A 14,701-nucleotide genomic window follows, 5' to 3' on the forward strand; every position below is an offset into this window, starting at 1 on the left:
ATTCACATAGTTACAGTTCTTTAGTTGTTCATCGTCATTATGAACATCTGTTTATGCATTTTGTGAACGTATGTACATTAAGCATAATCTTGGGAAAATAGATGTTTCTCAAAAGTTTACATACCTAGGATAACACATACTTAATATCCATTCCGTTAAGAGTTTGATGGTTAAATAGGTAGCCATATTGGATACATCAATATGTTATGTAGACTGCATCTACAACTAATTAAATAAATAATCAAAATTACGTTTTCAATCTTCAAGAGTCTAGATCTCTTTAACTACAAAAATGGTGGATGGAAAATAATTCTTCAAGAATCATCATATTGTCACATGTGAATCTGCCAAGAAATGAGATTGTTTCATACATTTTTCTTAAGATGTATGAAAGGAATTGTGTTCTTGCTTGCATAAATATAATTCACTGTAGCATTTCTAACCTTCTTTGTCCGTCGAGTTTCAATTTCCCATGTAGTTTAGTTGAGATATTTCATCAATGTGGTATGAAGAGCCGGATTCCTGTTTTACCAATAAAAATCTTCATTATGTCTCACAGTGATTAAATTAATTTTTAATTCCAAAATTTTCCATAAATTAATCTGAGTAGTTACACTGTGTGTTGTTTGCATTGTTTCCCTTGGATGCTCTACTACCTCCTCATAATCCCATCCAGCTATAATTCCAGTACAAATATAATCCAGATTAGTATTGTCAATGTTCTCAGGCTGGATCATTATCTTGAATGTGTAGTCCTCTCCTTGAAGTTGTTTCAATTCTTTGGGAAAAGAATTATCCTGCAAAATAAAAAGTTAGTTTAAAGAATTTTATAGAGGTAATGGTGATTCCAGTTATGTTAGAAATGCCTACCTGAGTATCAACATCTTCCACAAGCTTGCCAATTAGGATTCTTATTTCTCGGTCTTTTAAGATGATTTGTAGTCCACCGGTTGGGTCTTGGACTACCGTACAAACGCTGAACCTGTAAAAATCCAAGACAAATAATAAATTGTTCCAATTATTTTAAGAGAGGTAATTATGTGCACACTAAACTTGAGTCAAGTACAAAACCATTTCAAAGTGTGTGGCACCATCTTTTGACATTTCTTGCAGAATTGTTCATTGTTATCGAGGTTAGATTCACAGTAGCAGGAGCTGCATATATATGTCTTCCAATTTGTTGTGGTTTCCACTACCTTCAATGCTGCTTTGCACACAACCTCTTCTTTTACGTAATCTGTAGAAAGTTTTTTGATCTCCTCAATGATACAAATTCTCAATGGTTTCTTCATTCTCGCAAATTGTTGGGTACAGAAGTTAGAATCTCGTAGCCTGTTTCATATGGTAGCATAATGTGAGGTTTAATCCAATTTGTAAATTTAATTTTAAAATAATGACTTACTGTTTGCGTAGTCTGGCAACACTGTGATGATCATAGTTGAGGTAGAATCTAGTTGGGGAGTAGTTGCAAATATCAAGTTCATCTGTGACATGGTAGTGTTAAAAGTTAGAGTTCTATTTTATCGTTTTGCTGAGTGTATTGCTATTATCCTTACCATTCCAGCTACTAATTCTCCCACTTGCAATTATTAAAATGATTGGTTCTTCCAAAGGCTCATGAACTGCTTTCTCAAATTCTTCGGCAAATGTTTTCCAGAAAGTAACATTGATTTTTTTCCTACATAATGATTTTTACTTATACTGCAACAGCCACTAATATATATGTATATACATGAAGTTCATAGAATTACCTCCCATCAGTTATCTTGAACTTAATTTTAACTTGCTTGTTTGGGACTCTACTAATAGTCGGAATTTTCTCCAAAACACCCATGACATCTGATTAAAGGAAATAATATAAATTATGTAAATAGTACAAATGCAAGTCGTAGTTTATAGATTTGATTAGAAATAACCTGTAAGATAAAGAAGTTGCCTTGTCATTGGTTTTAGGTCTGCATAATCGAACAAATCGAAACTGTTTTTGGGTATAAAAAACAATTTCTCATCAACTTCTTTCACTTTAGTATCAGTTGTGAAAATGATTTGCTTATCCATTTGCACAGGTCGGTACTTGTCGCCATCGATATACTCTTTCACATGGAAATTCTTAATGATGTACACCTTCCCTTCAACAATAAGTCTTGAGATTCTGTCGACCAAAGCAGCTAGTACCAAAGCCTCAACTCGGTAATTCTGTGATATAGACAATGTTAATCCATATGACTTGTTAATCCTACCCTGAACTTTTATACTGTATAAATGTAACAACCAAAATACCTTGTTATCTAGTAGTATATAGTTGCAAGTTTTGAAGACAATTCCTGTTGCAGTTACTCCTCGCCATTCTCTTATGACCCGTACTCTAATTTTCCAGTCACTTCTTCCCTTGTGAAGAATTCTTAATGATTCAACATCGGTCCCTGACATTGTATATATTGGTGTTTCAAAATTCTTTTAGCTGCTGTGTGTTGCTGAAGTATGCAGCAAACTCGGTCTTTATCATTTACCTTTTGGTAGGTACATGAATTTAATGTGTTAGGATTGGTAGTTGGTTATTGATGTAAATATTTTAGTTTTTATATAGTCCTTATATCTTCAAAAATATCTAACTTGACGATATTGGTTGGAGGAATCAGTCATATGTTACATGTACAGTATGTCCTTTTCACCTATTTTTATTTTTGGTAATTAGTAAATGCAAATTAATTTTGCAAACTTGTATTTTTTTTCTCAAAGCGTTACTGAATTCAGAATTTTCACAAAATAGATGTCACTTGGAATGAGGTACATAGTTTAATAGTTTGGATAGGTTACATTAGTACATCTAATAGTGATGATCCAACATCCATTTGTTGCAATCACAAAAATTTGAGCTAACTATTAATTCCAACAGTCTTCCCCTCTGAAGTTGGCTCTTCTCGTTTGACTGCTTGACTCCTTAAAGCTGCAAGTTTTTTAATCAGTAAAAGCCAATATAAGGTATCGTGAAATCTGTGGTTTATTCCTTAATTTCACATAAGACATTATGTACCTTTTCAATTTTAACATTCTTGAATTTTGGTGCCTTCTCACTTGGTCCAGGATTGAACTGCAACGGATCGACTTGAAACCTTGGTCTTGTCCGATTACTAGAATGTAGAGTTTGTGGGCTGATTAGTTTTGTCGTAGACGATGTTTGCTTGGTTGAAGGTACAGTTGGTGTGGTTATAACCTTCTTTGGAGATTCTGACGTTTATACCTTACGTACGATTTACAAAAATATATTGCATTTCATTCTTCACTTAAATTGAGATAATTTAAAACTCACATTTGCCATGTGTGTTTGTTTCACAGGATCTGGTTTCCTCTGAGTAGGAGTATGATGGTCCGAGATCTCCAAGGGTTCTGAAATGTGAGAAGCATTGAAAACCTTAGAACCTTCTTTAACATTTTTTCATTGACATCAATAGTAATTTTGTAAGTTTTCTTCTCCAAACTTCTCAACAAATCTGGGATTACTTTGATACCGGTTACCTGTATTATTCATACTGGTTATTAGACTTGGCCAACTTTCAAGGAAAAATGTTGTATGTGACAGATCAAATGATTATGGCTTGGAGGAAATGCATGTTACCTCTGTATGCTCTGCATCAACTTCATAAACAGTTTTTCCAACCAATTTAGTAATTTCATCATCTGGCCAGACAATCGGGACACAACCACTGTCATCACTGCAGAGAGCATACAAACGAAACCTATTTGGCCAATCCATCGAAAGATCAATCAAACTTCAATTACAAAATTGAAATATAATTATCGAAAGACCGTATGTCCGGGTAAGTCCAAGTTCGTCCACAACAACTATAAACCTCCTCAATGAGCTTGAGGTCTTGATCACATTTGATGCAGAAAGGAGTGTACCAACTCATTTTCTCATCAAATTTCCTCACAGTTACTTGACATGAAACCTTTTTCAGTTGAAGAAATGGGTTAGTGGACTGTATCACCCTTTGTTAGGTAAAATGTCTGGATAACTTACCGAAATAAAAGTCTCATTCAACTTTCCTAACTCCGTCAATGTCATACTTGGTAAAGCTGATGGTTCTTCATCATCATCTATGTCCATTATATAGAAATCGGGTTTCCCATGTCAAGAAGGTAATTGTTATTGCAATAATTTATATTGAACAAAAATTGATAACTTTTATTGTAAACGTAATGAGAATTGAGAAATACCTGAGTTTCATTTCGTTAACAACAACGTGATTAACATTTAGGTATATTCTAGTTATGGGGAAGTTTGTTATATAGAGTACATCTACAACACAAAAATATATAAGTGAAAATTATGTTGGTTATAACACTGAAATCTTAAATTATTGGTAGGTTTACTTTTCCATTCACTAACTCGTCCACATGCTATAATAAGTATCACATGCCTGTCTTGGATTTTTTCATATTGTTGTAGAAAGTAGTCACCAAATTCATTGAAGAAAGTGACATTGATACTGGTCCTACAAATATTTTCAAGAAGGTGAAATTATTGAATTAACTTCATTTGTGTATATAAATTTAAATATCAACTGCCACATGAAAGAATGACATACCTGCCATCAGTAATTGTAAGGGCCGCATGGGACTTTTCTACCCCATATTTGTTATAAGAAGCTCTGGGATGTACACCCTTTACTACACAATAACATCTGCATTGATATACATTGAAACATTAAATATGTCCAACTTTGTTTCCAACTTCCTACCTATGCAGTATATTAATTGGAAATGGACCTGCTAGGAATCTGTTGTCTGTCTTCAGTTCCTGACATTTTTCTAGGTTAATGAAATAAAAGCTTGCATTTGGAATATGTAGGCCCCCTTTCGTATCTTTCTCCATTTTTGTTTCTTTTGTAAAGTAAATATGCCTTTGGTTACGTATGGCCCTGTTAGTCTCATCACCATTGTATGTTTTTACTTTGAAAAACTCCACTCGGTATATTTGACCTTCTTCCAAAATTGCTTCGGATTTAGGAAATATTGTCGGTGCAAGAAAGGCATGAATCCTACAACTCTAAAATTCAAGGATAATTATGCTACGTAATATTTGGTAGTTTGACAAAAGTGTAGAGAAATTTTTTCTTGCAGAAAAATTTCAGATTTTGTACTTACATAGTCATCGCAGAATATTATATTGTAACCTTTAACCTCGCCGGTTGCTCGGTTGATTCCCTTCCAAATTGATTGTGCTCTAAGCCATACTCTCCACTCCTCTTTACATTCATCAAGAAGGTGTAAGCTATCATATCTGAAAAAGGTCATTTCTCGTACCTGCAAACATAATGACTCTTGTATTATAAAACTATGCAGTGTTTGTGTTTAATTAAATGTTTGAAAGTTGTATACTGTGCAAAATCAATCATACCTTCAGCCGGACTTGAGGTCTGTAATTTGCTTCCTTCCTTTCACAAATATGAAAGTTAAAGTAGATCTGAGGAGATTGGCACACTTATTAAGGAAATGTTGTATTATTGTACCTCTCTATAATATTTTATATTAATTTTATGGTTTACTGGAAATTACACACTACTCTTTCAAGCCTGGTATAATTCATTGTTGTTTGACAAAGCACTTACTTTTATAATTCATTATTTGACAAAGTACTTTCAAATGTTAATCAAAAAAAAATATTTGTTGGATTTTAAGAATTCAACATTGCTTGACAACAGAAACTTGGAAGTTTTATTTAAAGATGAAAGCAGAAAAGTCAAAATTTATAAAATACATAGTCTTTCACTAGAATTTACACGAAATTGTTCAAAATAAATACCAAATATATGATTTATATTTTCATTTCTATTGATCATAATGTTGAACATTGGCAATCAATAACTGTCATAGGCGGATTAAATTTTACACGGTTTGGAACTATATTACTGGTAAATTGTAGAAAATCTCTTTATAAACAACATTCTGCGTAATGTAGGTGCTCTTACCATCTTCATCATTAATAAAGAGCTTCAGACCCTGTGGGGAAGTTACACGAGATACGGCCACATACAACATACCATGAGTAAACACTCCATTAGGTAGATATAAGGCAACTTGTTGTAGCGACTGACCCTGAGCTTTGTTTATTGTCATTGCATAACATACTCGGAGAGGCATCTGCTTCCTACACAACTTGAAAGGCAGCCTTGTCTCTGTTGGTGCCAACTCCATCCTTGGGATAAAATGTTTGGTTCCCTTTTGCTGTCCAGATATGACCTCACACTCAACGCAATGTGATAGACACTTTGTAACCATCATTCGGGTGCCGTTATAAAGGCCTAGGGTCTGGTTGAGGTTGCGCATCAACATTACGACGACTCCAACTTTAAGCTTTAATTCGTGAAGAGGTAATCCAGGGATGTTAATTGAGTTGAGGTATTCTGTTGGGAAAGATTGCAACTGGTCATCTTTCGATCCAGGATAATCTTCCGCTGTGTCAATAGAGAAGTAAGAAGACATCTCGCCAAGAAGTTTTTCAACAAAAAACTATTAACCTTGCCAAAAGTTAGATTGGTTGGGGTTAATATTGCTCTATTACTCAAATAATCTGGATCTTTATAATTCTCCATAAAATTAGGAAAAGCACTTTCAATCATTTCATCAACAGAGTTGGTTGAGTTTAGGTGGCAGAATTGTTTAGGTATAGCTATGTCATCTTCAACGTATTCACGGTTCACATGAGCAGCCGACCCAACATTCCCATCCCAATCTGCAGAACCCATTTTTCAAAGTTTGACAGAGCTTGTACTTCTTCCTGGTTCCTTCCTTTGTTCAATCGCATGTTGTGTAGCAACTTGAAGACTGTAGCAATTTTCCACAACTTTGATCTTGTAATTTATGCTGAAACAACTTCGCCCCTTGATGCTCTAGGAATAACTGAAAGAATTTGTCTGAAATCACCGCCTAAGACCACTGTGATACCTCTGAATGGCATATGGAATCGGTTTGGGTTTACAACTTTCATGATATCCCTTAATGACCGATCAAGACACTCAAAAGCGTAACGATGTTGCATTGGAGCCTCATCCCATATAATGAGATTTATCCGTTTAATGAGTTCAACAATGTCAGATGTATGAGATATGGAACACATGGAATATTCATCAATAACAATTGGGATCTTAAACCTTGAATGGGCAGTACGGCCTGCTGGCAGTAGCCGCAATTCCTGATGATGCAACCGGCAGGACAATCTTCCGCTCCGACCTTAATTTCGAAATCAAGGTCCTCCAAAGGTACATTTTCCCACAACCACCACTGCCATAAACAAAGAAGACACCTCCTTCATTTTTTTCAACAGATTCCATTACAAAGTGGTAAACAGCCAGCTGCTCTTTGTTGCATTTTGAGAAGAGGATGTTGAATTCCTTAGCCATTTCATTAATATCGTAATTAGTTTCCTCAATAATCAAATTATTAACATTGCAGTCCAAATAACTATTGGGAGGTTGGGGCATCTGAGTGAAGTCTTTTAGTGATTTGCCAATGCTCTTCAACAAAGTATGAATTTTTGTATTATAAACCAAATTATGAAAGAACATAAAATATAAACACAATTAAACAACAAACATGAAATTATGTAACATAAAAAAATTAAAATAGATATAAATTAAATAACACAAAAAAATTGAAAAACACGTATACCATATTTTGAACCCAAACGTTAAGAAGATTTATTGGAAAATATAATATTGAACACATGATTATTACACATAAAATAAACAAATATGGACATGAAAAAAAGTAGAATTAATTAAAATTACATAACAAACATAGGTTGCTTTAAAATAGATGAGATATTTTTGTACAACACTTATAAACTTACAAAACACTTTAGAACACTATGATACTGATGCTAAGTAACACAATACATATCCGTTTTATATTAAATTTTAATTGTTACTTAATATAAAAGCTTGGCCAAAATATCTACAAAATATAAAACTTGGAATAAAAGTGTCTGGCAAATTATGATGGTGAAAATAAGGATATCATGCAGGTGGTGGTTCAAATAGAAAACGGGATCATTTATGATAATCCTGGGATTACCTGCGAGAGCATAATATTGTTGTTACATTTCATTCAGCATCAAATATGGATTCCCTGTGAGTTGATGTTGCTTCAGCAAAAGGTCATCCACCATAGTGGTCCAATGCTTCTTCCATAAATCTCCGAGGTCTTACACCTTGCAGTTGACCATTATATGAACGAACAACTGTCTAATCTGAGGAGGAAATCCACTTTCTGAGCACTGCGATAATACCATATGCCATTCATTGTCATCATCCTGTAGGCCATACTCCTTGCATGCTTCTTGGAAGGTGTTATATGTTTATCCCTTGACTGTTCGTAATGACTCATATGATGTTGCTCCACGAACCTTGGTTAGCAGAAGTCTTAGAAACCATAATTCCCCGACACTGTGATGCGTGTAAGACAATCTACCAATTTTTTTCCCACGCTTACGTGGATTCCAGACTCGGTCCTTATCATTCCAAACGTAATGCTGGGGAATTTCATCGTATAGAAATTGTCTGTCATGCTCATCAGTGGCATTAAGGATAAATAAAGCCTCTAATTGTGTGTGCTTCTCCTTCTCCCTCTCGGCCACTTTGGGTAATGCCTCATTTGAGCGAAAAGTACAGTACTTATTCCCATCCAGGTGTATAGAAAGTCGTTGAACTGCCAAAGACCTATAATGTATATTGAATCCAAAAATGCGGTATGCAGCTTCACATCCACAAATGTACCTCCCATCAAAAAATGATTGAATTTCATCTTCACCAACGTCAAGACCCTCTCCGTTGTTAGATTGTCTTTTCTTCCCACGTATTACAACAGTAGCTCTGTCATGCCCTTTCAGGCAGTACTTAAAAAGATATTTCAGGCTACGTGCATGTGCACAAATCTCTACATTCATATGACATAGGTATTTCACTAGTAAATCACGGTTGTAAGGTACCACACAATGATTATCCAGATTTGCATTCCCTTTGGTCACAGTGATTTTTGATTGACGCCTTCTATAAATTGGAAAGCCTGACTGGTCAAATGTAGTTGAATTACAAAACCTACAAAACAATTTCATATTTTACATATATTAATTAAACGATAATCTATAATTTCCATTTCATACAATAATACAGCTGCTTCTTATAACAACTTCAGGCTTAGCAGGTTCTTACTTTTTGGGGAAATGTCTAGTGCATTTAAATTGCTTTATGCATGGAAATTTAGGATTTTCTTGACCACAGGGTCCATGTACCATGAAAGCATTCACAGCGGCATACCCCACCGGGTCAGTTTCTGGATTCGGAATCTCTGCAGAAACAAACTTGTCAACATTTGCTTGCAAGTTCAACTTGGAAGCACTGTCCAACCATATAAGCATGTGCACATGCAGGAGACCACGCTTCTGGAACTCTACTACATACATAACTGTCAAACAAATAGAAAAGATAGGTAAGTAATTCCACATTTCTTATAACAAAGGTTATTACAAATAAATTCATGTCAATTTGAGCAATACCACCAAGGCAAGTTCCAAAATAGTTCTTCTTCTTTATATCATCAATCAGCTGGTCCAGCTTCAGTATAAAGACACGTGCCATCACATTTGGTGAATTCTGTGATAGGCAATGAGGGAGCAGTTTCATCATCTGTATGACTTCATCCCATAAGGGATTTATTGTCATGGTAAGGAAAATGTCAGGGTGACCAATATGGCGACAAACGGCTAGGGCATCCTGAAAGTTTTGTTGCATGTATCTACGTGAACCAACAAATCCAGCAGGCAATATAAAACCTTTACCCATGTTTGATGTATCAGAGGTACCCTCGTTCAAATTCCTTTGAATGTTAGTATACAGCTCCGAACGTAAAGTGGTTTGGTTCTTACGAAACCACCATAGACGGGCTTGCTCAATAGAGGAGAATGCGTTAACAACATATTGCTGGTAAAGTCTACCACCAAGACGTGGAGTAATTGATGACAACAAATTTTTATTAGTTACATTGGAATCTGAGTACAGTCTAAAGAAAAACACCTGAAATAATGTTCTACTAAAGCAATGTGATTATAGATTACCTTCATTGGTGCGAACTTGGAATTTGTAAGAATAATAGTCTTTCTGTGTAATATATTCTCTTTTTTTGGTAGATTTTTCATCAACCTTTCCATATGGAATATTCTTGTGAAAACCATATGAACCATGAGGAAACAATAAAGGGTACTGTAACGCCATAAGTTTTGGATGAATGTCACTAGTTCTCTCCAAACCTTTAACATGAGAATCTATAACAATATCTCGAGAACCATCAGTATCATCCATGTCCCCAACCATTATACCAGCTACCTCATCAGATGGCCCGACATGATTCTCAAGACCACTTTCAGATCTACACACCTTTAATCTAATTTCTAAATCTTGCACCCCATCTTTCTCAAATCTGTCGCGAGCCATGCGGAATTCTTTGACTAACTCATTTGTCTCATCTAGCATTTTTGATAATCCAACAACTATATCAACATCAAGTGGATCCCCCCTATCAACATTAACCCATTTGAGACGATTACTAATTTCATTCTCCATGTCATAGATATATAACTGACAGAATTTGGGGTCTTCACCATGTTTGGGTATTAAAGAACCAAATAAATGGTGGTTTTGTCCATTTAGTCTATAGATGTAAGGGGCCCCCCGTTATTGATTGAATTGTCAACCTTCCCACAAATGGAAGTAAATGCAAAGATACAATTATACAAACGCATACCATCGCTAAATCTCTAAGAGTATGCTTTATCATTATGCAGCTGCCAAATGAAAGAAGGAGTTAGTTTCTCTTTGGGTAGTTTGATTTGACCTTCTGCACAACACAGGGAAAAACAGGTATTCCGCGGGTAACACTTTTATTTACACGTTCTTCCTTCCACATCCATGCTTCACACTTGCTGAAAGAGATGTGTCATAAGTCCAATCATGTATGATGATTTATGAATAACTTTTATGTAATTTGTTTTGATTTCATTGATATTAATAAAAGACTTGTTTTGGTTTTATTGTGGGCTTTATCTATTTAAGTGTTTAAATAAGATATACCATAGTTTAGAGTAAAACTTTTTATGGATTATGATGAGATCATAATAATGAGACCTAAAAGATGATAACTCTAAACTTAAATATTTCCCAGTCGTAGGATTACTAACTGGTAATTAGTAATCCGCAAAGATCGGTACATACTATGCTTGCTTCATTATGAAGGATGTCTGTTCTCATAGACATTTGTGTGGTGACACTATAGCTAGTATGTAGGTGCTTATTATAGAACAAGTTCAGTGAACATGACTCACACATCTGAACAACTGATGGAGTTCACTCACGTGTCAGCAGTTGTTCACATAGTGATAGTTGTACAAGTATCCTTAGACTTGAGGTCATCATAGTCATCTTGTGTACACTGAACTAGGCTTTGGTTTAGTTCTTAGTCTCCAGGGATAAATATAAGGGCTCTACTGGGTATAGGAATTTGTACACGAAGATAGTGTATGATCGATAAAGGATCTACCCCTTCCAGTGAAGGAAGAGAATGTTCAATGCTGATCCACTTATGCTAGTTCAGGAATCTCTGGCCAGAGTGAATGAAATTAGAAAGGAGTTTCTAATTTACATTAAATAGAACTAAGCATAGTGAATGGGAAAGCAAATGATTAAATAAGATAGGCTTGACACAAGTTCCATGCCTTGTATTTAATCGTGACATTGCAGGGTAGAAGGAATTGATTGTACGGTAACTACTCACTGAATAGGTTCTTGGTATTCTAAGCAGTGAATTTGTATTATCCGGATAGTCGCGATATGCGGAGAAGTATCCCTCACGATGTAGAATAAATATGATTAATTTATTAATTAAGCATATTTAATGAATTAGAGAATTTATATAAATAATGATAAAATAGTTTTATTATTATTCATTTCTACTACCGGCTTAATATTGAACCTACAGGGTCACACCATAAAAGAGAATGATTTAATGGTGGAGGAATTAATTAATAATGGCTGGTAATTATTTATTTGTGAAATAAATAATTAATTAGCAGATTTAATAATTGATTAAATGAGATTTAATTAATTCTTAATATTATTAATTAAGAATTTAATTTTGGAAATTAAATCAAGTGAGAGAATTATTTTTCTAAAGTGTTTAGAAAAGGGATTAATGATTAAAAAGTGTTTTAATTATTAGTAAATTGGTTAATAAGAATAATCAATTAAAGGGTTAATAATAATATTTTATGAAAAGTTTCAGCTGAAAAATTTTGCCTATAAATATACTATTATAAACCCTATTTGCCTCAACCCAAATAATTAACCCTAATTCTAAAGTAGAACAAGAGGGAGGCAACTAATTCTCTCAAGCTCTTCCTCCTCCATCACATTATACTCTTGGTGGATACCGGTGGAGTGCTTCACACTTGAGGAGCAGCTGCTAGGGATTTCCGTTCATCGTTATTGGATCGCTATTAAAGACCTCCATCTTTCCATTAACGTAAAGCTTCTTAAGGTAAACATACTGAACTACGAATTAAATATTATTTTTCGCATGGATCCTGCGGAGGGTTTCAGTTTTTTTTTTAAGATTTAAATTTACGTTTTCGTTGCGTTTATGTGCTAAAAACTCTTCACTTGCTACAACGGACATTGGGAGGGCCTAGTGTAGCGTACTCCATTATAGCTGCAAAACAAAATCCTTAACCTTTTACATTAAATACAAATATTTAAGGAAGGGAATTAGAATAGGCTTTGTACAATGGGCTCATCTTACATTCAGTAGGAAGTTTCATTTCCTCATAGGAGGCACAATTGACATCTTCCTCCAATTCTGCAACCATTTCAATTTGAGAACATAAGGTCATGATTCATATGATGTTCCTGAATAAATATAGAAAAATTATATCAATATAGATACCTTCCTCTGATTCGCCATCAGACTGATCACTATGCATTCCCGCAACATAGGAGAACTCTGAAATAAAGTTAATGTAGAGGTTACTTAATAGCATCATTTATTATGTAGAAAAGTCAATTTACGTTTTTATAGATCCACTTTAATACCATTGTCAATGTTGAGATCATAGTTATCGTCATGACCCTCCATTTCATTAAAATCTAATTTACGTGGTGGGCAATTAAGTGGATTTGAAATCTGTTCATAGGATTCAAAATTGAACTGTTCCACATCATCTGCGCATTAAAAAATTAACTACAATTAATGCTAACATTTTATATGTTAAAAAAATATTGACCTCTTACAAATATTACCTAGGTCGGAGAACACATCACTATTATCACTGTCTGTGTCAGACATTTCATCAAAATCTGCACCACCGGGAATATGATTTTTTAATTTCCATCAACTCTGCTTTAACATGCGATTATTAAATTTATTTTACCTATCCCATTTGATTGTAACTGAATAGGCCTCTTCCCTTTGTCAACAAATGTTAACTGACTACTTTGAGGATGAACATTTCATTCTTCGGTAGTACGTTTATCATCTGTACTAAGGGATATTTTAATTATCTGTGTACCTGTTGTGTATGCAAAAGGCAGCCCTTTACTCGTGCTAAAACCTGGTATGGTTCTTAGGTGCATTGGTACGTTTTTCACGCATATTAGTAATGTGCCATTTCATTTAGAAACTACAAATGTTAAAATATTATATTTAATATATGGTGCTTAGAGGGAGAGAGTAATTACCATGATTTCCTTTAGTAATTGTAGGCAGAGGTTTGGATATTTTCATATTTCTGTAGGTCACATTCGGTTTTGTATAACCGCCATCCATCCTCTTTTCATACTCATATCACAATTTTTTCCACCTAGAAACAATTACCTTAGATCAATCGCTTGAACGTACATGTCATATAAATTTGGTAATAATTTCCTATAAAGCAACTTACTAAATGTGGAAGTTGGTACAAATGGTTCCACAATTTGTGTCTTTCGTGCAGGAACATTCTCCTTGGCTACCATATGCGATTTACCTGCAATATGACAAAAAATTGAAATGTTTGAAAGACATGCTTACGTGTAATAATACAATAGGAGTTGGTTCAACAACGTGAACACTTACGTTCAATACATTCAGCATGCTTCCGTACAAAGTGCGATTTCGCGAGAACAACCGTGTCCTATACAAAATCAGACTTCTCGGACTTTCTTGCACCTATTGATGATAAAGGCGACAATGGGGTAAGTGTGGAAGTTGGTAAAATAGGTTAGGCACTCCGTTTACTCTGTGCAAGCACATTATCCTTTGAAACATCCCGAGATTGACCTGGAATATGACCACAAAGTTTATTATGTTTGAACGATATTTGACATGTAATAAGAATACAAAATGACATTGTTGAATAATGTGAAGACTTACGCTTAATACATTCAGCATGCTTGCGTAAAAAGTGTGGTGATAAGAAGACAGCCCTGTCCTTCGGAATATCAGAATTTTCAGATAACATGGTATTATGTAAAAACTTCAAATTTGTTGATAAAGGCGACAATGGGGTAACGGTATCCGCATTATTTACACAGTCTCTAACTATCAATAAATCAAGTTTATAATAATGTTATTAGAAGGGCAAACTTTCTTGTATAGTATAATTTAGCCAAGGAAA

At 34.6% G+C, this 14,701-nt stretch overlaps 1 protein-coding gene across 1 annotated transcript; it reads right to left on the reverse strand.

The window, feature by feature from the left end:
• Nucleotides 1-7,148: 7,148 nt before the first annotated feature.
• Nucleotides 7,149-10,619, reverse strand: LOC141691855 (uncharacterized). Its single transcript, XM_074496607.1, has 5 exons — nt 10,115-10,619; nt 9,557-10,048; nt 9,213-9,465; nt 8,408-9,098; nt 7,149-7,517 (listed from the first exon to the last, which is right to left on the reverse strand). Exons 1-5 carry the CDS (start codon nt 10,617-10,619, stop codon nt 7,149-7,151), a joined length of 2,310 nt encoding a protein of 769 aa, XP_074352708.1.
• Nucleotides 10,620-14,701: the final 4,082 nt, after the last annotated feature.

This window comes from Apium graveolens, chromosome 10 (assembly GCF_009905375.1).
Source record: "Apium graveolens cultivar Ventura chromosome 10, ASM990537v1, whole genome shotgun sequence".
Lineage (NCBI taxonomy): Eukaryota > Viridiplantae > Streptophyta > Magnoliopsida > Apiales > Apiaceae > Apium > Apium graveolens.